The 22,500-nt window shown below is 47.0% G+C and overlaps 1 protein-coding gene across 1 annotated transcript in view; it reads left to right on the top strand.

Moving 5' to 3' along the window:
- Window positions 1-22,500, top strand: part of atp8b3 (ATPase phospholipid transporting 8B3) — a gene marked incomplete at both ends in the record, with an annotated part of 61,496 nt that overhangs the window by 3,861 nt on the left and 35,135 nt on the right. The window contains 11 exons of the mRNA XM_084308429.1: window positions 545-617; window positions 1,033-1,103; window positions 1,401-1,492; window positions 1,677-1,835; window positions 5,743-5,831; window positions 6,006-6,199; window positions 6,954-7,162; window positions 14,085-14,116; window positions 15,609-15,765; window positions 16,757-16,945; window positions 17,337-17,449. Coding sequence (XP_084164555.1) covers window positions 545-617; window positions 1,033-1,103; window positions 1,401-1,492; window positions 1,677-1,835; window positions 5,743-5,831; window positions 6,006-6,199; window positions 6,954-7,162; window positions 14,085-14,116; window positions 15,609-15,765; window positions 16,757-16,945; window positions 17,337-17,449 — 1,378 coding nt within the window. The remainder of the gene's footprint in view (window positions 1-544; window positions 618-1,032; window positions 1,104-1,400; window positions 1,493-1,676; window positions 1,836-5,742; window positions 5,832-6,005; window positions 6,200-6,953; window positions 7,163-14,084; window positions 14,117-15,608; window positions 15,766-16,756; window positions 16,946-17,336; window positions 17,450-22,500) is intronic.

The raw sequence follows: 22,500 nt of genomic DNA on the forward strand, positions 1-22,500 counted from the left end.
TTGTGCTAACCAAGGCTATAGCTTGCAGCCGGATAGCTTTCTACTGAACGCACAGAGAGGAAATTGGTATCTATCTCCTTGTCTGACTCTGGAGGAGATGCTAAGTGCATTTCCCATAATGTTGGCGTGTTTCTTTAATGTTATTAGCTACAGTTGTGTTATGTACCCGTCAAAATGTCTGCTGTGAAAAAGACATGGCCTTATTATTACATTATTCCTGAACAGGACTTTGCAGGAGGGGTTATGGTATTTTGCTTATTGTTAGTGCAGGAGATTGGATGGACAAACATTGAGTCGTACCGTAACCACTTACATCGTTTGTAATCCTAGAATATTTTAGATTAGCTAATTAAATTGTCCTTATGGATATTTCCTTTACCACACAACCACCCAGGGATGGGTAAACCAACATTAAGAGTTGCATCATTTACATTTACATTTACATTTAGTCATTTAGCTGACGCTTTTATCCAAAGCGACTTACAAGTTCAAGCATCATCTTACTATATTTGTGATTAAGAAATAATTTTTTCTTGTGTGTCAGCTTCCACACAATGCAGTGGAAGGATGTGTGCATTGGAGACATACTGCGGATACACAAAGACCAGATCATCCCGGTGAGCAACATGTACATCAAAAATAATCATACAGTACAGTACATGCTTCAAGTGACACCAAAGCAATCACCAAATTGTGATAAAGTAGGCCTACCATGGCTGTGATAGAATCAAAACGCGATACTTAGCGGTGAAGCTATGAACTACTGCTGTACTTCAAACACAGCACTCAGCACTTTAATAAACAGTATGATTAGAGAAGTAGAGAAGTATTTCCAATTCTGCAATTGAGCTTTCCACTCATCCTCTCTCTGTCTCTCTGTCTCTCTGTCTATCTGTCTCTCTCTGTCTCTCTGTCTCTCTGTCTCTCTGTCTCTCTCTCTCTCTCTCTCTCTCTCTCTCTCTCTCTCTCTCTCTCTCTCTCTCTCTGTCTCTCTCTTATTTCCTCTCTTATTCCCCCTCTCCATCTTTTCAGGTGGACCTTCTCCTCCTCTGCAGTTCGGAGCCCCACAGCCTGTGTTATGTGGAGACAACTGATATCGATGGGTAAAGACACAAAGCCAGCCAACCAGCCGCCAAGCCCAGACCTTTCCAACATCCTCTGATTCTGTCTGATAATAATGCTTTACTTTAACTGGAAGCATAACATACTGTTTACCTTAGTCTACATGCTGTACCTGCTATTGCACACCATTAATTCCCCTCCTAGCCTTTCTGGAGGATTGTGAAAGTTTGAAAAACAGAATCGTATACGTTCTTTTGTCTCAATCTTAACTATTGTCTCTGGTAGGCTACATGGTCCAGTGTTTCAGTGTTTCGTGAATAAATTTTCTCTCTCCGCAGAGAGACCAACCTGAAGTACCGCCAGGCCCTGGCAGTTACACACACTGAACTGACCTCAGAACCTATTGAAAAGACCCTCGCTGCCTTTGACGGTATGGATGGCGTACATGCACACTTTCTCAGGATCATTTAAGTATTTCAGTCACATTTGTCATACCGAGAGTTAATGCATTTGCAAACCATATGCAAACTAACACAAATTCAGCTTGTATTTACAGAACCATGTGCCAATAACCTACAATGCACATTTTATCGCCTCCCCCTGACCCCTGGCAGGTAATGTGCTTTGCGAGGAGCCCAACAATCGTCTGTACACGTTCCGGGGGGAACTCTACTGGCGTGGGGACCGACTTCTGCTTGACAACGAGCACATGCTGCTGAGGGGAACAGTGCTACGTAACACAGACACGGCCTACGGCATGGCCATATATACTGGTATAACATTCTAATCTAACAGGGGGGTGATGCATAGCTGACATGGCCATATATACTGGTATAACCCTCTAATCTAAAAGGGGAGTGGGCATAGCTCGCATGGGCATACTGGTATAACCCTCTAATCTAACAGGGGAGTGGGGCATAGCTGGCCTACACATTTGGTGGTTATAAACAGGATTGTGTTTGTGACTCCAACCGCAACCACCAAAACACACACATACACACACACCTTAACCTTAACCTTGTGGGGCGGCTTTGGCTCAGGGGTAGAGCGGGTAGTCCAATGATCGAAGGGTTGGTGGTTCGAATCCCGCTCAAGCCCATGTCCATCCCATCGCCGTTGTGTCCTTAGGCAAGACACTTAACCTACTTGCCTCGTATGAATGTGTATGTATGTGAATGGATGTTGGTGGTGGTCGGAGGGGCCGTAGGCGATGATTATTCGCCACGCTTCCGTGAGTCTGCCTCAGGGCAGCTCTGGCTGGAATTGTAGCTTACCACCACCGGTATGACTGTGTATGAACGAATAATGGACTCTGTGAAGCGCTCTGGGTGTCATGAAGAGCGCTATATAAATCCAAGTCATTATTATTATTATTAACCTTAATCATCACACTACACAGCTTGTCAAACTAAATCAGTCATCAGTCAAAAATGTCCTCATTCGTGTTGAAATTGTCCAGATTTTTCACATAAACATTTCCACACACACACACACACACACACGCACGCACGCACGCACGCACGCACACACACACACACACACACACACACACACACACACACACACACACACATGTCTCTTTCTACCAGGGGATGGCTCTGTAATGGTGGGATACCTTCCTCAGGGACGCTCACATCTCGTTCTTAGTATCGAGACAGGGATGCATTTCATTATTCTTGTCGGCAAACTGCCCAGTGGAGCCTGAGAATACAGGAGAATAGCAGATGTAGCACAGAGCTAGTACAGATGTAGCACAGGGCTAGTACAGATGTAGCACAGGGCTAGTACAGATGTAGCACAGGGCTAGTACAGATGTAGCACAGGGCTAGTACAGATGTAGCACAGGTCGGGATCATCCCTATGTTCCCCGGGTCCTATGTTCCCCGGGTTCTATGTTCCCCGGGTTCTATGTTCCCCGGGTTCTATGTTCCCCGCTTTGATTGATTAATAGATAAATAATTAATTTTATTAACTTTTATTATTTTATTAATTATTAATGTCCGCCTTATTTCGAACGGTTAAGCTTAGGCCCTCTTTCGAACTGGTTAAGGTTAGAGTTTGGAATCAGGGCTGGTGGTCTAAAATCTTCAATCAATCAATCAATCAAAGCGGGGAACATAGAACCCGGGGAACATAGACATGCTCCCCACAGGGCTAGTACAGATGTAGCACTAAGGCTAGTACAGATGTAGCACATGGCTAGTACAGATGTAGCACAGGGCTAGTACAGATGTAGCACAGGGCTAGTACAGATGTAGCACTAAGGCTAGTACAGATGTAGCACAGGGCTAGTACAGATGTAGCACAGGGCTAGTACTGATGTAGCACAGGGCTAGTACAGATGTAGCACAGGGCTAGTACAGATGTAGCACAGGGCTAGTACAGATGTAGCACAGGGCTAGTACAGATGTAGCACTAAGGCTAGTACAGATGTAGCACTAAGGCTAGTACAGATGTAGCACAGGGCTAGTACAGATGTAGCACAGGGCTAGTACAGATGTAGCACAGGGCTAGTACAGATGTAGCACAGGGCTAGTACAGATGTAGCACAGGGCTAGTACAGATGTAGCACAGGGCTAGTACAGATGTAGCACATGGCTAGTACAGATGTAGCACAGGGCTAGTACAGATGTAGCACATGGCTAGTACAGATGTAGCACAGGGCTAGTACAGATGTAGCACTAAGGCTAGTACAGATGTAGCACAGGGCTAGTACAGATGTAGCACAGGGCTAGTACATATGTAGCACAGGGCTAGTACAGATGTAGCACTAAGGCTAGTACAGATGTAGCACAGGGCTAGTACAGATGTAGCACTAAGGCTAGTACAATTGTAGCACAGGGCTAGTACAGACGTAGCACAGGGCTAGTACAGATGTAGCACAGGGCTAGTACAGATGTAGCACAGGGCTAGTACAGATGTAGCACAGGGCTAGTACAGATGTAGCACATGGCTAGTACAGATGTAGCACATGGCTAGTACAGACATAGCACAGGTCTAGTACAGACGTAGCACAGGGCTAGTACAGATGTAGCACAGGTCTAGTACAGATGTAGCACAGGGCTAGTACAGATGTAGCACAGGGCTAGTACAGACATAGCACAGGTCTAGTACAGATGTAGCACATGGCTAGTACAGACATAGCACAGGGCTAGTACAGACGTAGCACAGGGCTAGTACAGACGTAGCACAGAGCTAGTACAGACGTAGCACAGAGCTAGTACAGACGTAGCACAGAGCTAGTACAGATGTAGCACAGGGCTAGTACAGATGTAGCACAGGGCTAGTACAGATGTAGCACAGGGCTAGTACAGATGTAGCACATGGCTAGTACAGATGTAGCACAGGGCTAGTACAGACGTAGCACAGGGCTAGTACAGATGTAGCACAGGGCTAGTACAGACGTAGCACAGGGCTAGTACAGATGTAGCACAGGGCTAGTACAGATGTAGCACAGGGCTAGTACAGACGTAGCACAGGGCTAGTACAGATGTAGCACAGGGCTAGTACAGATGTAGCACTAAGGCTAGTACAGGGCTTTCCTGCTTAGCCTAGTTTCAAGTTTGTTTGTTTATTATTTGTCACAAATAAAATACACATACTTTACAGTGAAATTCCTTGTTCTGTATGAGCCCCTGAGGATGTGCTTCATACAGTAAAAAAAAAAGTAAGTAAAAGAGGAATACACTATATACGATATACAATGCAATCTACAATCTACAATATACAATCTAAAGTACAACCTAAGTACAATCTAAGTACAATGAGTAATAATGAGTAAAAAAAACAGACAATGAGGTACAAATGCAGACAATGATTGAATGACAATTTAAGGTAAGGTGCAAATGCAAATGAGGTATGAATGTGCAGATCTCTTTAATAAATAGATACATATAATGTCGTGTTAAAGTGTCTAAAGTGAGTGTTAACTTAAGATGAGTGTTTGTTTAAAGTGGGTGCATGTGGATGTGTGTGCAATGACTGAGTGTAGATGATGGGTTATAGAGTCATTGAGCATCCTGCTGGCCTGGGGATAGAAGCTTCTTCTTAGCCTACCTCCTAGAAATAGTTTTGCTGCCATGTACTATCCTCTAGCAATTTGATTGACAGATTCAATTATTATTTTACATTCATACGCAGCACTTCCTCCTTCAGCCGCAACATAAGGTGAGGTCTATGTGAACATCAGACTGAGCCTACCCCCCGTCGTCTCTTTTAAGTGATCATTGATCGGATATTACCGGATTGGTAAGAGGTGTCATAGATCCTACAGCTCTGACCCTTTCGGTTCTGCTGAAGCATATCAATAGATAAAAAAAAAAATTAAGAGATGGGGCGATCTAATAGTTTCCTACCATTCATCAGAGGAATCTATTGATATGACCCCGGTTCAACCCACTATAACTCTAAGCCACACTGACACGGGCTATTCTGAACCTGGCGTGACCAAGGTTGCCGCACAATTAAGGACTTCAAAATGACTGTCATTGTAAAAGTTGGTGGGCTCAGTTCTCCAGCTCGGGGAATGCCTGCCCTTGAACTGCCTACAGACAAGAGACATATTGGGTCAGCAGTCCTTCGTTTTACATAACGTGGTTCAATTTACTCGCAGCAATCTCTGTAAGAGGGAGACCACAAGCGCAAAAGGTAGATGATGTTTTCTCTCTCTCGTCTTTTTAGGTGCTGACAGTAAGATCCTGAGGAACTGTGGCAAACTGAGAGTGAAACAGACACGCGTAGAGAAGGTTCTGAACCAAGCGGTGGTCGTGGTGAGTGGATGAGGACGATGGGAGAAAGAGGTGACGCAGTAGACGGACACCAGGGAGAGCGGAAAAGAAAACAATAGAGTCATGGGAATTGCTATAGAATTATAGAAGTAATAATATGTACAAGGACAAGTAGCCTGTATACCGTATGTGACTGTACATACTCTGGATCCTCAGATTGTGTTGGTTGTGCTGCTGGCGGCCCTGCTCCTCGCCATAGGATGTGGTGTGTTTGAGAGCCGCGTGTCGCCCCACATCCAGACTCTGTCTACTCTGGTGGTTGAGGGCGACCCCATCTACACAGCCTTCCTCACCTACTGGAGTTACCTCATCCTGCTGAGCCCGGCCATGCCCATGGCTCTATACATTACGTTAGTTCCTGCCTCTTGCACTGCGTTCAATTCAATTCAACTTTATTGTCATTATACAATGAAGTATGAATGAAAGGTGATCTTGGCTGACCGGTAGATGTTTTTCCCATACAGGGGATTTCCAATCCACATACACACATGTACTGTCTGGCATACATACACTAGTGAGACTAGTCCGTCTTTTGTGTGTTTGTGTGCGCGCATCATTTGTGTTTGTGTCTTGGGGAATGGGGAATTCCCCCTGGCCAAGGGAGATGTTAGGCTTACTAGGCTTCAGGCTAAGGAGATGTTAGTCTTACTAGGCTTCAGGCAAAGGGATATGTTAGGCTTACTAGGCTTCAGGCCAAGGGGGATGTTAGGCTTACTAGGCTTCAGGCCAAGGGGGATGTTAGGCTTACTAGGCTTCAGGCCAAGGGGGATGTTAGGCTTACTAGGCTTCAGGCCAAGGGGGATGTTAGGCTTACTAGGCTTCAGGCCAAGGGGGATGTTATAGGCTTACTAGGCTTCAGGCCAAGGGGGATGTTATAAGCTTACTAGGCTTCAGGCCAAGGGGGATGTTATAGGCTTACTAGGCTTCAGGCAGAGCTACATTTCTACTGTATGTTTGTGTGAACGTGTGTACATACATACAAATGTACTAACATCGATATGTGTGTGTGTGTGTGTGTGTGTGTGTGAACATACATACTTGCTCATCATTTGTGTGTGTGTGTGCATGCGTTTATGTGTGTGAATGTGTCTCCTTCTACTGCAGGTTTGAGGTGATCCATGTGGTCCACAGCCTGTTCATTGGCTGGGACATGGATATGCGCTGGGAGCAGACAGACAGCCCGGCCCAGGCCAGGAACACCTCGCTGAACGAGGAGCTGGGCCAAGTGGGACATCTGCTGAGTGACAAGACAGGAACTCTGACCCAGAACCGACTGCTGTTCAGACAGTGCTCTATCGCCGGCGAGGTCTACGGTAGGGGAGGTCTCTACGGTAGGGGAGGTCTCTACGGTAGGGGAGGTCTACGGTAGGGGAGGTCTACGGTAGGGGAGAAGCTTGTCAGTTAGAAGCACAATAACCTTGATCCAGTTTTACCACATTTGGAAATTGTCACGTTGACCATCAAGTGAATTCATGTATTTTACCATATGCAGATGTTATGTAAAAAGCAAAGACTGATAACCCCCAACCCACACATACACACTCCATCATTAGTGGATTCTGTTGTTTGCTCAAGGGTACTATAGCACCTAACTAACCAGTGACCCGGATCTCTGCCAAGTGAGTATGTGTGTGTGTGTGTGTGTGTGTGTGTGTGTGTGTGTGTGTGTGTGTGTGTGTGTGTGTGTGTGTGTGTGTGTGTGTGTGTGTGTGTGTGTGTGTGTGTGTGTGTGTGTGTGTGTGTGTGTGTGTGTGTGTGTGTGTGTGTGTGTGTGTGTGTGTGTGCGTGCGTGCGTGCGTGCGTGCGTGCGTGCGTGTCCAACTCTAGTTACAGGCTTGTCTAGAGGTGCCAGACTATACACCCTAACAAATCAGTGTACTGTCATGCCTCCTGAAATATTAATAAGACACCTCTGTAATAGAGGTGTGAGACAGCAGGGACCACGACTGAGGTTCCCTACAACCAGTGGTGCAGTCGTAATATGGGAACTGGTAACACGCCACGCCACGTGCACGCACGCGCGCGCGGGTACGTGCATGCGCACAGAACTGATTTATACACACACACGCACGCACACACACACACACACAAGCGCATATACGCAAGTGCAATCTTTCTATCATACAAGCTCTTCTTGCTCTCTATTTGTGTGAATGTGCGCGTGGAAAGCTGGCGCGCAGCACAGACGCTTGATTCAATATCATAAGCAGGTAGACCCCCATCACGAATTCCGAGCCACATTAGTATTCACCTCCACTGCCTGTGTCACACAGAATGAAGGGGGAGATGCATTCAGATAGCCAACACCCAGACACTTAGTCTACCTGCGCTTTTTGTTATGTAAAACGGTGGCCGGGTACTTTCACAACGAATGGATACAGCGCATTTTTGTGTGCGCGTACACGCGAGTACACATCCGTGCGCGATCGCGCGTACTTCTGCCTCAGTGATCTGGTAACACGGCGTGTAACCACGTGTGACCACGACTGCACCACTGCCTACAACACTCCACCATCTCTTCTGCACTGGCTTTTGATGCAACAAAGACGAAGTTAGTGCTGAGATACTTTTGGGGAAAAAAGCCCTTATCAATCAATCATCTTTATTAACAGACACAGGGTCCACAGAGTAAAAAAAAAAACACACACAAACATAATCAACGAATTACATCACAATAAATAAAAACATGATCCTATTCTGAGACACATTCAGACGACAGATACATTTGTACATCAACACAAAACGAAAGGTTATCCTATAACCTAGTTATATGAATACTCGCTCTTCGCCATTATGAGATATCTCTTATCTCCTAGCACCTAATGTGCTCACGAACAAACAAATGCACCCACATGATGCACGTGACCAGGCCACACCCCCGCATCCTACTATATGACGCCGGACATGGTCACCCTCTACCTTCCTCAGAAAAAGTTTCCAACACTGAAAACCCAACCAAGGGACCTCAGGGCGCTAAGAGCGAGACACTCAGCCAGTATTCATATAACTATAACTCCCCATCCTGACCAAAACATGCTTGCCCACCACAAGGTGGCCGAGCCGTTTGAGGACCAGAAGGACTTCAATTCCAACACATTGAATGTAGCGCAGACCGGGCAGCATGGTCTTGCCAGCTGCCCCCTACTGCGTTGGCCCGACACGTCCCCCCCCCATCCCATGAGGGAGGCGTCGGTGAAGACCGTGGCGTGTGACAGCCTGCTGCCCACGGGGACCCCGCTGGTGAGGGCACCAGACCCTCCCCAGAGGACGAGGTCCCCCAGTACTGACATGGGAACCTTCAGCCGCTTCCACATGTCTCTCACCGGGTCCATTTCCATACTGGAAAAAACCACCTCTGTATCCTCCTCATGAAGAGGAGGCCAAGAGGGACCACAGCAGCAGGCGCATCACGGACAGCGCCGTAACCGTCCTAGGACGGAAGCCCCCGAGCGCGCAGAGAACCAACCACTCGCCGCCGCTCTGAGTGGGATGCCCATATAGACCTTGAGCTTAGAAAAAGCCCAAGCACTCCACCCGTTGACTGGGAAGAGGAGTACTCTACTTCCAGTCTACAGCAAAACCCAGGCGGGTGAGGCACCACCTGCCTGATATGAGACCTGGCGATCTACCCTGACCGGCCAAGGACCAGAACGTCGTCCAGGGTAGAATACAATTCGTAACCCCCACGACGCAGAGGTCCCAGCACGGTCTCCACGCACTTGGTGAAGATGCGGGGAGCCAGAGAGTAGCCGAACGGCAGCCTCTGGAACCCGTACGCTAAGCCCTGCAAAGGAAGCTTAGGTAAGCCCTAGGATTGAAGATCGGGATGCGAATACGCATCCTACAGGCCTATGGAGGTGAACCAGTCCCCCACCTGACAGCGTCTAGCAGGTGGGAGATGGTCAACATTCTGAACCTTCCATGGGACAGGTCCAGTATGGGTCTGACACCCCCCCCCCCCCCCCCCCGATTTCTCGGGCACCAGAGAATACTGGGAGGAAACGCCATGCATCGCGTCCTCCTTTGGGACCACGACGATGGCTTGCTTCGCCAACAGAGATTGGATCTCGTCGGCCAGAGCTGTCACCGCTGTTGACCCTGACAATAGGGTCTGTACCAAACCTGAAAACGGAGGGTGGGGTTGTGCAAACTGCAACACAAGTCCTCGCCTCAGCGTTCTCTCCATACCTGCTGTAGCCATATGTGATGATAATCCCAAAGCGCACCCGCCGCCACTTGGCGCTGGTCCGCCAGGAACTGTAGATAGGCGGCCCGGTCCCACCCGCTGTGCGTTGCCAACCCTGGACTCGCCAACCGCACGAGCAGGGCGTCTCGCGGAGCCGGGATATCGCACCCTGTCACTACCAACGAGGCAATCGCACCCAAGGGGGGACCCCGACAGAAAGGGCCGGTTTGATACGGGGGAAGCTGACATCACACTGGGTGACATAAGCTCCCCCACTGAACATCTCCCCGGCAAGGACTGCTGAGGATCTGTTCTGCAGCTGGACATGCAAGGCGTGTGGTCCCCACACTGCCCGATAGGGTGGGTTCCTACACACCGTAGCCCTGCAGTGATATTACTACCACCCAAATCACGCGTGCCTGACTGACCACCGCCGGTCTTCCGGCCATGGGAGGCACTAACGTGATACCCAGCCTGGCGAGGGCGGGGCTGGGGGAACTCGTGCTGCGACCCCCTGGGCCTCGAGTTCCCCCGCTGACAACCTTCGTCGTTGACAGACACAACACCAGGCTCACCAAACAGACGCAGAATGTGTGGCGTGGGAGCCGCTTGACAGCACAGCATTCTCACCGACAGACCCAGGCCTAGCCAGCAACTGGGTGTCAGCCCCTGTCCCCATGAGAAGCGAAACGTGGGGCCGCTTGTGCTTCACTGAAGGCACGTGGCCCGCAGCCAAAGGGAACAAATCAGAGCCTGTATCCTGCTGGTGTTGGGGGGGGAGTGACCGGAGAGCGAACTAGACACAGCTACATTTACATTTAGTCATTTAGCTGACGCTTTTATCCAAAGCGACTTACAAGTTCTGTACGACAGGTCATCAGGAAGGGTACAACTCAGCTGAGTAACAATATTCATCAAAGTGTTGCGTGTTACAGTGTAGGTTAGTTTATTAGGACAAGTGCATGACAGTAAGGTTAGTTAGGGTTAGATTCTTTTAAAATTTTTATTATTATTTCAGATAATGGTTGAAGAAGTGCGTCTTTAGTCGACGGCGAAAGATTGGACGGGATTCGGCTGTCCTAACTGGGGTGGGTAGTTCATTCCACCATTGTGGGGCAAGGACTGAGAATAGGCGGCTTCTCTTTGATGACCCTCCGGGAGCTTGGATAGGAGTAGGTCTGAGGCGGCCAGAAGATGCAAAGCGTAGGGGTCTTGAGGGTGTGTAGTTAGAGACCATTGACCGGAGGTAGGCGGGAGCGGTTCCCTTTGCCGCACGGTATGCTAGGTCGAGGGCCTTGAAGCGGATACGTGCAGCTATGGGAAGCCAGTGCAGGTCTCTAAGAAGTGGGGTGACATGGGCCGACTTCGGTAGGTTTGAGATCAGGCGGGCCGCTGCGTTTTGAATGAGTTGAAGAGGCTTGGTGGCAGTGGCCGGGAGGCCAGCTAACAGTGCGTTGCAGTAGTCGAGGCGGGAGATGACTGTTGATTGGACGAGGAGTTGGGTGGCTTCTTTTGTCAGGAAGGGGCGGATCCTTCTGACGTTGCCCAGGAGGAATCTGCAGGTTCTGGTTGTCGCTGCGATGTGAGCAGAGAAGTTCAACTGGTCGTCGAGGACAACACCAAGGTTCTTGGCGGTCGGCGACGCGGTCACAGCTGCATTCTCGACTGTGATGAAGAGGTCGGTCAGGGGGGAGGATTTGGCCGGCAGGTGGAGCAATTCTGTTTAGCTTAGGTTCAGTTTGAAGTGGTTGGTCGTCATCTAGGCCGAGATGTCGGACAGACAGGCCGAGATCCGCTCAGAGACGTGGATATCTGAGGGAGGGAAGGAGAGGAAGAGTTGAGTATCATCGGCATAACAATGATATGAGAAGCCATGAGACGTGATAATGTTACCCAGTGATTTAGTGTAGAGGGAGAAGAGAAGGGGTCCTAGGACCGAGCCCTGGGGGACACCCGTCCGCAGGGGGCGGGTGGCGTGCTCATCTAATGTAGCCGATCCCTCGGCCGCCAAGGCTGTCGGCCTTGTGATCACCTCTTGTCTTTGTGTCCAGGATACCTCAGGCGGGGGAAACATGGCCGCTGGTCGGGGGCCTCGCCACAGCCGCTGGCGGCGCCGCGCCCTCACCTTTGGCTGCACGGTGTGAGGTGGTGTGGCGCCTAGGTCAAATACCGCCCGCGCTCCTGCGGAAAGACCAAAGTCCCTCTGCAGAGAGGGGAGCCCTGAGGAGGGAAACACCTTCTCTCCTCTTCAAGGGGAGACTGTTCCAACTAAAGATGTCTGTGAACAAGCGTTGACAGCATCCTAGCCCTCCCTGCGGTTATAGCTTGCGGCTAGGTCAAAAGCTGAATAACCCCAAAACCTTGCGTGATGTTTTGACGTCGGCTGGCCCTAAGGCCCCACCACCCGACACTATTTTTTACAGAAAAAACAGCTATTTGAACAATGTTGCCAGTCGCTGCTAATTCTATACCACGGCGGTATAGGCTTTAACAGCCCACCAGCCACCTGCCGGGCCGACTCGCCTCATGGCATCGGCCGGGCGGGACACCGTTCCACCATGTCAGAGGCAAAGGACTGATGCCACCTGCCTCACAAGCACGGAACACCAGTGGTGGCTGCAGACCAAAGTCTACTACTAGTGAAGCACTGCCTCACTAGTAGGCATGCAGCAACCTCCACTGTGGTGTGCACCCATGAAGGGGTTTGATTGATTGATTGAAAAGTTTATTAACAGATTGCAGAATGGGTACAGTACAGTACAGCTCAATACATACAATTGTTAAGGGGATGCAGACCAGAGAAAGACTTTCGTCTTGTTTACATCAGGGTCCCCCATTTTCAATTCATCATAAATAAATGAATAAATGAACGAAACGAAACGAACGAAAACTCCACTAACACACTGCAGAATGGGCTAGCCCATACACACAATTGTTAAGGGGATGCAGACCAGAGAAAAACACCAGTCCCGCACACAATTCATAGATTCACAAAAAGCACACCAGCCCTGAGCCTCAGCCCATCCACCCATGTAAATGGTAAACAAGCCCCTGTTAAACCCCCAACATTTAGACACCGATTGACCGTCAGCATGAATGGTTAAGAGGAGGGAAGACCTTTTAGTAAAGACAGCCCTCGGCAGGGAACAAGGAACGGCGTCCTAGCATTGTAGCATTAGTATTAGCCGCGCGCTCTAGGATAGCCGGGAAAACACCCAAAAACAGAGTCATGACGACCATGTTTTCCCAAATATCCTGCCCCTCGCGCCAATACATAACTCGGCTGTCTCACAGGACAACGAGCAGTATCACTCATGCTAGTATCAATGCCTGTTAGCGCAGGCCCTACCTGTGCGCGACATAGCTCGACTGCTAACCGTCGCGCAACGTCCCTCGATCCGCTGTCACGAGATGAGGAAACCCCAGGACAGGCCCGATGCGCTGTTAGGATGTGCCGAGAAGATTCCAGGGGCTGGTGAACCTCCGGCGAAAATCCAACATTGTGTAATTTCTCCCAGCGTTTCATAACAGCTAGTTCACGGAGTGCACTGCTACGTCCGTGTTGGAAACAAAAAAGAGAAAGGTAGAGTGTGACCATGTCCGGCATCATATAGTAGGACTCGGGGGCGTGGCCTGGTCACGTGCATGTGAGTGCATTTCTTTGTTCGTGAGCACATTAGGTGCTAGGAGATAAGAGATATCTCATAATGGCGAAGAGCGAGACGCGATTGGCCAGTATGATAATATAACTAAAAAAGTCTAAATATCCTATATGAGCCAGTGGCTATAGATGAGGATGATGGAGTCACTTCATTGCTCATCACACTCAACCATTACCTACATATTTAACACAGGGCCAGCCCACTGGAGTCAAATTGTGATTATTTAACTCAGGGCCACTGGAATCATCATCATCATCATCATCATCATCTGGAATATCTTATTTGATCTTATATTATCTCCTTGTACTCAGTGACTGTTAATGTTTTCCTCATCTCAGCTACACTACACCATCTTTAAATGTAATGTATTTTATTGTGTTTTCATAGGTGATCAATCAATCAGTGCAGAAGAAACAGAGGTAAGGATTGACTGACCACATGGAAAATGGAAGATAGCTTTTTACGACCAAATATGATGAAACCAGATTAAACATGTATGCGACCTTAACAACATGTGATATATGTCATTACTAGGAATCCGCATCCCCTATTTCCCTGCCTGTTCATTGACACCAAACCTTTCTGTTGAATCTTTCTTTCTTTCTTCTTCTTTTCTTCTCTACACAACTTTTTAACATTTTACTTAAATAGATGGTTTACAAAGCTTGTTATGCGAGATCCCATTGAATTATTTCAAAACTACATGGTTGTCAATTTTCTTCTGAGAGGTTGTCCTTTCAGAGACAAAAGGTATCCAACAGCAGCGAGAACCTGTTAAGCTGTAAGGTCCCCTTATAAGGGGACCCTGCTTTTTTGTATCATAAATCGATCAATACAGACCATATTAGATCCCCATGTGGGGTATCATTGGAAAGCCACACTCATTGGCTGCAATCCTGTCCAAATATTTTCGAGATCGCCAAATGATTGACTGAGCTAGAGCCCCGGGAGTCGGGGGTGGTAATGTGTACTTTGGCGCACGTCTCACATATCTCACATGTAACCCGAGAACCGCTGAACGGATTTTGTCACCTGGAAGGGCAATCGACAGGCAACAAAGAGGGCTTTAATTCTATCTATATATTGTATTAAAAGAAATGCACACAGAGCCGCTAGAGGTCTGCAAAGTGGCGCGTCGCGAATCGTCCTCAACAGGGCCCACATGTGGGCCCTTGGATGTTAAGAGGTTGTGTGTTCTTTTTCAAATGTATCCAAGAGTAAAGACCTTAACCCTATCAAAACAGCAGTCAAAGTGTATATTTTATCGGAAAAATGCTAATTATATCTCTTTTATCGTAAAAGCGCGAGGAAATTACTAAATCCAGATGTAACACTACCATTGGAAAGAGGAGCCTTTTCCCTATCCATAGAACACTACCATTGGAAAGAGGAGCCTTTTCCCTATCCATAGATGTATGATTTGACAATAATATGGTCAAGGTCAAGTTCAAGGTCAAATATGAATTTATAATTCAAATGGATTATAATTTATTACTGTATCTACAAATCCTTCTGTTTAATCATCTTCCCTTTATTCATTTGCTTAGATTTTGTACACTTGATCTCAAGAAGGTGCTGAATGAGCTGAGTGAGCGAAATCTCTAGCGCAGAAATTGTAACATGGTGTTATTCACCGGCACAGATGCAAAATAAAATCATAATTTATATCCTCCTTTTTTTTATTACAATTTACTCAAGCCTAGTAACAGACACAATATTTCTGACACTGGGAATACATACCACCAGGTCCCTAGATGTTCCTAGATACCAAGAACATGCAAATTGACCTTGTAGAAGTGGAGCAATCTTCCATTTACTTAGGCATGTACCTTTAGGCAAAAGACTAGAATAGAGAACATCTATCCAGCCCTAATGTGTCATGATGACATTGTCTCCCTGTGTCCATTCCAGCCCATGGACATGAGCTGGAACCCGTTCTCCTGCGGTGGTCTTTTCCTGACTGCCCCCAAACTGCTAGAGAGGCTGAGAGGAGGACAGTGTCCTGCCAGCAGACAGTTCTTCACTGCACTGGCGCTGTGTCACACTGTCGTGTCAGAGTGGAAGACAGGTTAGAGTTCTGTACTGCACTGGCGCTGTGTCACACTGTCATGTCAGAGTGGAAGACAGGTTAGAGTTCTTTACTGCACTGGTGCTGTGTCACACTGTTGTGTCAGAGTGGAAGACAGGTTAGAGTTCTGTACTGCACTGGCGCTGTGTCACACTGTCGTGTCAGAGTGGAAGACAGGTTAGAGTTCTTCACTGCACTGGCGCTGTGTCACACTGTTGTGTCAGAGTGGAAGACAGGTTAGAGTTCTTTACTGCACTGGTGCTGTGTCACACTGTTGTGTCAGAGTGGAAGACAGGTTAGAGTTCTTCACTGCACTGGCGCTGTGTCACACTGTTGTGTCAGAGTGGAAGACAGGTTAGAGTTCTTCACTGCACTGGTGCTGTGTCACACTGTTGTGTCAGAGTGGAAGACAGGTTAGAGTTCTTCACTGCACTGGCGCTGTGTCACACTGTTGTGTCAGAGTGGAAGACAGGTTAGAGTTCTTCACTGCACTGGCGCTGTGTCACACTGTTGTGTCAGAGTGGAAGACAGGTTAGAGTTCTTTACTGCACTGGTGCTGTGTCACACTGTTGTGTCAGAGTGGAAGACAGGTTAGAGTTCTTTACTGCACTGGTGCTGTGTCACACTGTTGTGTCAGAGTGGAGGACAGGTTAGAGTTCTGTACTGCACTGGCGCTGTGTCACACTGTTGTGTCAGACTGGAGGAAAAGTGAGGTTGTGTGTGTGTGTGTGTGTGTGTGTGTGTGTGTGTGTGTGTGTGTGTGTGTGTGTGTGTGTGTGTGTGTGTGTGTGTGTGTGTGTGTGTGTGTGTGTGTGTGTGTGTGTGTGTGTGTGTGTGTGTGTGTGTGTGTGTGTGTGTGTGTGTGTGTGTGTGTGTGTGTGTGTGTGTGTGTGTGTGTGTGTGTGTGTGTGTGTGTGTGTGTGTGTGTGTGTGTGTGTTCAAGCTTCTCCATATGTGTTTGTTTCATGCCCACTTGTTTGTCTTCCTCCAGGGACCCCAGTATACCTGGCTGCATCCCCAGATGAGGAGGCTCTGGTCGGGGCAGCCAGGGAACTGGGGTGGGTCTTCCTCTCCAGGACCAGAGACTCTATGACCATCTGTGAGATGGGGGTCACAAGGCAGTACCAGCTACTGGCACTGCTGGATTTCACCAGTAAGAGGAGATGCATGAGTGTGCTGGGTGAGACAATAGTAGACAGTTCCCTTCGTTTTTCTCAGTTTATTGAGAAAGAAATAAGGAAACACTGGATAATATGTTCAGGATTTGATCCAGGTACATGTGGTTGCTGTGGCAGGTTTTATTTTAAAAGAGGAGCCCTTTGTTGCATTCTTATTACATATTGCATATTGTGTAGAATAAACATATTAGCTGTTTACTTCATAGAGATCGTGGAATTATTTATATTTAAGCCATATAATTGTGTTTATCTTTCTCTAAGAATATCTTTCTCTCATTGTATTCTTTATCTTTCACATGATGCTCTCTCTCTCTCTCTCTCTCTCTCTCTCTCTCTCTCTCTCTCTCTCTCTCTCTCTCTCTCTCTCTCTCTCTCTCTCTGTGGTCCTTTCAGTGCGGGAGCCAGAGGGGGGGCTGCAGCTCTACTGTAAAGGAGCTGACATAGTGATCATGGAGAGACTGCAGAGAGACTGTCTGCATCAGGAGAGCTCAGAGAGAGCCCTGGAGGTGAACCATAATGCTATTAACTCTTTCACTACCACACTACAAAGGGTTAACACTTTCACTACCACACTACAGAAGGTTAACCCTTTCACTATCACACTATAGAATGTCAACCCTTTCACTCCCACACTACATAAGGTTAACCCTTTCACTACCACACTGCAGAAGGTTAACCCTTTCACTAGCACACTACAAAGGGTTAACACTTTGACTACCACACTGCAGAAGGTTAACCCTTACTACAAAGGGTTAACCGTCCCGCATTTCATTGTATACTTGTATGCCGTGACAAATAAAACTCTTGACTTGACTTGTGACAGATCTCCTCCCCCCTCCCATGGATATGTGAAGGGTGGGAGATACCTCTGCCACAGGAGGAGTAGAGTCAATTAGGTAGCTGATTAGTACTGATAGAATACACCTGCACAGCATTAGTTCACACATCTCACGTGCACACACCCCAGACACACACACTACAAAGCCACTTGGTTAGTCATGAGTAGATTGAGCGGAGTAGGAGTTGGAGTTGTGTTCAAGATTCAAGATTCAAGATTGTTTATTGTCATATGCACAGTTAAAACGACGGTTTGCCATGCAATGAAAATCTTACTTTGCTAGTCCACCCTTCACAAAAAAATCACACAGTACTTAACTTAAACATATTTAAATACAAGCGAGTGCTAGAAAATAAGGTAAAATAGATAAAAATATATATACAAGGCACAGTGAGTTACATTGCATGTTCCGATCATGTGAATGGAGGTGACAGTGGGTTACAGCAGCAGTTAAAAGTGTCTTTAGTGATAGTTCATAGTTCATAGTAGAAGGTGTGTGTGGAGGGGGGGGGGGCTAGGCATTCAAGAGTCTGATGGCCTGTGGGTATTGAGAGAGAGAGAGAGATTGAGCATTCAGAGTTGTGACAGTGAGAGGTAGTGAGAGGTGAGGAGAAAGCGAGTATAGGTGTTCATTGCGTACTGGACCCTGGACTGGCTGAGATTCCCCCTTGTGTACTGACCCTGGACTGGACGACTACCCTGAGTATTGAACAATAGTTTTTTCTGCCTATTTTGTGTTTTTGACCATCGGATTGTCTATGACCATTCTCTTGCTTATCAAACTGGATTTTTGCCTTAATTCAATAAATAATCTTATTGATTGATATTGCTCTTGTGTGGACCTTTTGAATGTGTTTGTATTTGAACCGTGGCGAGTCTGGTCCCCACCAGATTTGATGGCTTGTATTCAAAACCAAATTCTCAACAATACTAAACAACATGGCCCCCCTAAGAACCACTAGGGTTAAAAATCGCGCTGAGCCATGGATGCACTCAGAAATACTGACCGCTATGAAAACCAGAGACAAAAAATTCTCTGAACTTCATAAAAGTAGTCAAAGCTTGCCAAAAGCTCAAACAGTGATCTCCAAGCCCACATGGTTGAACTCAAACTACAAAGAAACAGACTAAGAAACTATGTAAACACCATGATCAAATCTGCAAAAAAAGATTTCATCAATGACAAAACTGAGGAAAACAAAAACAAACTACTCTCCCACTCAGGGCATTATGGGGTAGAACACATAGTAGCTTACAACAAAAACCTAGGGGTCCGCAAAGACGACTTCAAGCTGGAAATGGTAACAACAGATGAGGTACTCAAAAAACTGAGTGCCCTCCAACCTAACAAGGCCACTGGCCATGACAACATCCCCTCCAAATTCCTCAGAGACTCAGCAGCCGCCATCACCCCAGTCATCACACACATAATAAACCTCTCCATAAAACAGGGACACATCCCCAAGGACTTCAAAATTGCAAGAGTGACCCCTCTGCACAAAAAGGGCAGCAAATTAGACCCAGGCAACTACCGCCCTGTTTCTATTCTTACCTCCATCTCGAAAGTCATGGAAAACATTTTCTACGAACAGGTCGAAAAGTACCTAGCGGAAAAAAATCTAATCTACGAATTCCAATCTGGCTTCAGAACATCCCACTCCACTGACACATGCCTTCTCTATTTGAACGACCACATCAAACAAGAGGTGGACACGGGCAAATACTGCGGCATGGTCATGCTGGACCTACAAAAGGCCTTCGACACTGTCAATCACTCCATTCTGATTGACAAGCTAAAAGCAATTGGTTTCAATAGTCTATCAGTGAGCTGGATGCAATCCTACCTTGAGGGGAGGGAACAGATGGTGGAGGTAAACGGTACCCTATCCCCCCCCCCCTCACAGTGAGCTGTGGTGTACTAAGACCGCTACTGTTCCTAATTTATGCAAATGACATGTCGTCAGCTTGTGACTGCAACTTGTTCTTGTTCGCGGATGACTCAGCCCTACTGGTCTCTGACAAGAACAAGTTACAGGTTGAAAAACCCTCAGCTCAGAACTCGGCAGAATCTGCACATGGCCCGCTGATAACAAACTATCATTACACCTGGGTAAAACAGAGTCCATTCTCTTCGGATCAAATAACAAACTCAGCAAGACCGACGGCTTCTCAGTTACAGTGGGTGACAATATTGTCACAAGGAAAGATGAAATTACATACCTAGGTTCCATCCTAGAGGCAAATCTTTCCTGTGACAAAATGGCATCCAAGGTAATAAAAAAAGTCAACCAACGAACTAGATTCTTGTACCGGATCTCCTCTCTGGTAAACAAGAATACCCTGAAGACTCTGGCAGGAGCACTCATTCAAGGGTACTACGACTATGCTTGCACCTCATGGTACCAAAGCATCTCAAATGCGCTAAAACAAGATTACAGACATCACAAAACAAACTGGTCAGACTACTACTTGACCTTAATCCTAGTACCTCACCCCTGCCCACTTTAACTACCTAGGATGGCTTAGAGTAGATGACAGAGTACAGCAACTTGCAATGGGCCTGGTCTACAAGATACACTACACCACTAAGGTACCCATGTACATGTCGAAATACTTCTGAAAGGTCAGTGAATACCACGACCACAACACCAGAGGGAGTTCCACAAATCATGTTCAACCCAGATTCGTCTCAAACATGGGACTAAACACGTTTAGCAATTATCCCACAACAATGTGGAATGCCCTACCCACAGCCGTAAAATAATGTGAATCCCTACCCACCTTCAAAACATCTCTCAAAGAGCACCTACGGGAGGCTGTGATTCAAAACTGGCGCCTGTAAATGTCCAAACCCCCACCCACCCAACCCTGTCCAATGTACAGTTTCTTCCCCCTCAAATGTATATACTCTCTTTTAGAAACTGTCTCTTAAACAGTACTGTATATTTGTATATTTTGTATGTCATAAATGTCTGGATGTAACAGTACTGTTTATCTGTATGTCGTGTATGTCATAAATGTTATGATGAATTGAAAATGGGGGACCCTGATGCAAACAAGACAAAAGTCTTTCTCTGGTCTGCATCCCCTTAACAATTGTGTGTATTGAGCCGTACTGTATTGTACCCATTCTGCAATCTGTTAATAAAGTTTTCAATCAATCTGTGTGGTAGTGAAAAGTTAACCTTCTGCAGTGTGATAGTGAGAGGGTTAAAGAACACATGAACCATGTGAACCGTGCTCATGTGAATCATAGTATATCTCCACAAGTTCCTGCCTCAAGTAGCATTGAGCATGTGGTGGAAGAAGTACACAGTTCCTTTACTTAAGTAAAAGTAGAAATACCCAGATAAATGAGTCCATTCAAAATGTACTTAAGTAAAAGTAGAGAAGTATTTGCTATTGGATGTACTTAAGTATCTAAATTAAAAGTACACATTCTACATTTGTGTATTCCAATGCTTGGGAGCATTCAACCCTTGATCCGTTGACCTCTATAGGTTATGTTAAAGTGGTATGTGGTCCAGCTGTGCTGCTCTGATTAGGTCCTCTTGAAGTTGACAGGCTTCAAATGTGAAAGTATATAATCTTCATACATTTTTGCCATGTTTTCTATGCAAGATCTTTTTCTTCAAAGTAACTAGTAACTGATGGCTTCAGATAAATGTAGTGGAGTAAAAAAGTACATTATTTCCATTGCAATGTAGTGGAGTAAAAGTACAAAGTTCCCTAAAATGAAAATACTCACGTAAAGTACATGGTGTACTTAAGTACAGTACTTTAGTAAAAAGGGGGGGGGGGATGGTGTATGTGTGTGAATGCATTTGAAAAGCGATTGCGGATTGACGCTTGTTAAACTCATACCAGGCGAGTTGGCTTAAAAGAATAATTTCTTATTTACAACGGTTACGTTACGGGGTATTGAACCCAATATGCAGATACAGAGTAATAATAGACAGGTCTTGTTCAAACCCAGTTTAGGTATATTTAATGATAATAGAATGGTGTTCAGGCAAGGGTCGATACACGGGGGGAGCACTCATACAGTCCAGGGGCGTGCACAGGGCAGGAGAGTCAGACAGGCGGGGGTCGATACACGGGTACGGAATAGTCAGCCAGACAGGGGTCAACGCGGGTACAGGGTAGTCAGCCAGGCAGAGATCAAAACGGGTGCAGGTCCTCATACGTTCCGGGAAAAGGCAAGGAGAGTTTGTCAGGCAGGCAGGGATCAGAGCATGTCTTGTTGAGAGCCAGAGAACAGGGTGAAGAGCCAGGAAGGACTGCGGGGAAGGATGAGAACAAGGGTTAGACACGGTCGAGAGCAGAAATACGAAGTTACGATCTGGCAGCCTCATGGCATCTGGGGCGGGGTTATATTACTGACGTAATTGGCCCACAGACGTCAATCAGCTTCTCCGCTGGCAACGCCACACCTGCACTCTCCACCTGACTTAGAGAGAGAGAGAGAGAGAGAGAGAGGAGAGAGAGAGAGAGAGAGAGAGAGAGAGAGAGAGAGAGAGAGAGAGAGAGAGAGGTAAGAACCGTGACAGCAACGGCCTCTGGGAGTCTTATAACGTTTGTCACTGAGCATCTCCTCCTTTTATTTCAATGGTGAAAATAAACACTGGTATTGTCCTTGACATGTCATGGTCAAGGGGAACTGTTTAAGGGGTGGAGGTCAGCACTCACTTTCCCTGCCCACATTTTCCATCCCTGTCT

This window comes from Notolepis coatsorum, assembly GCF_963971535.1.
Source record: "Notolepis coatsorum genome assembly, chromosome: 2".
Taxonomy (NCBI): Eukaryota; Metazoa; Chordata; class Actinopteri; order Aulopiformes; family Paralepididae; genus Notolepis; species Notolepis coatsorum.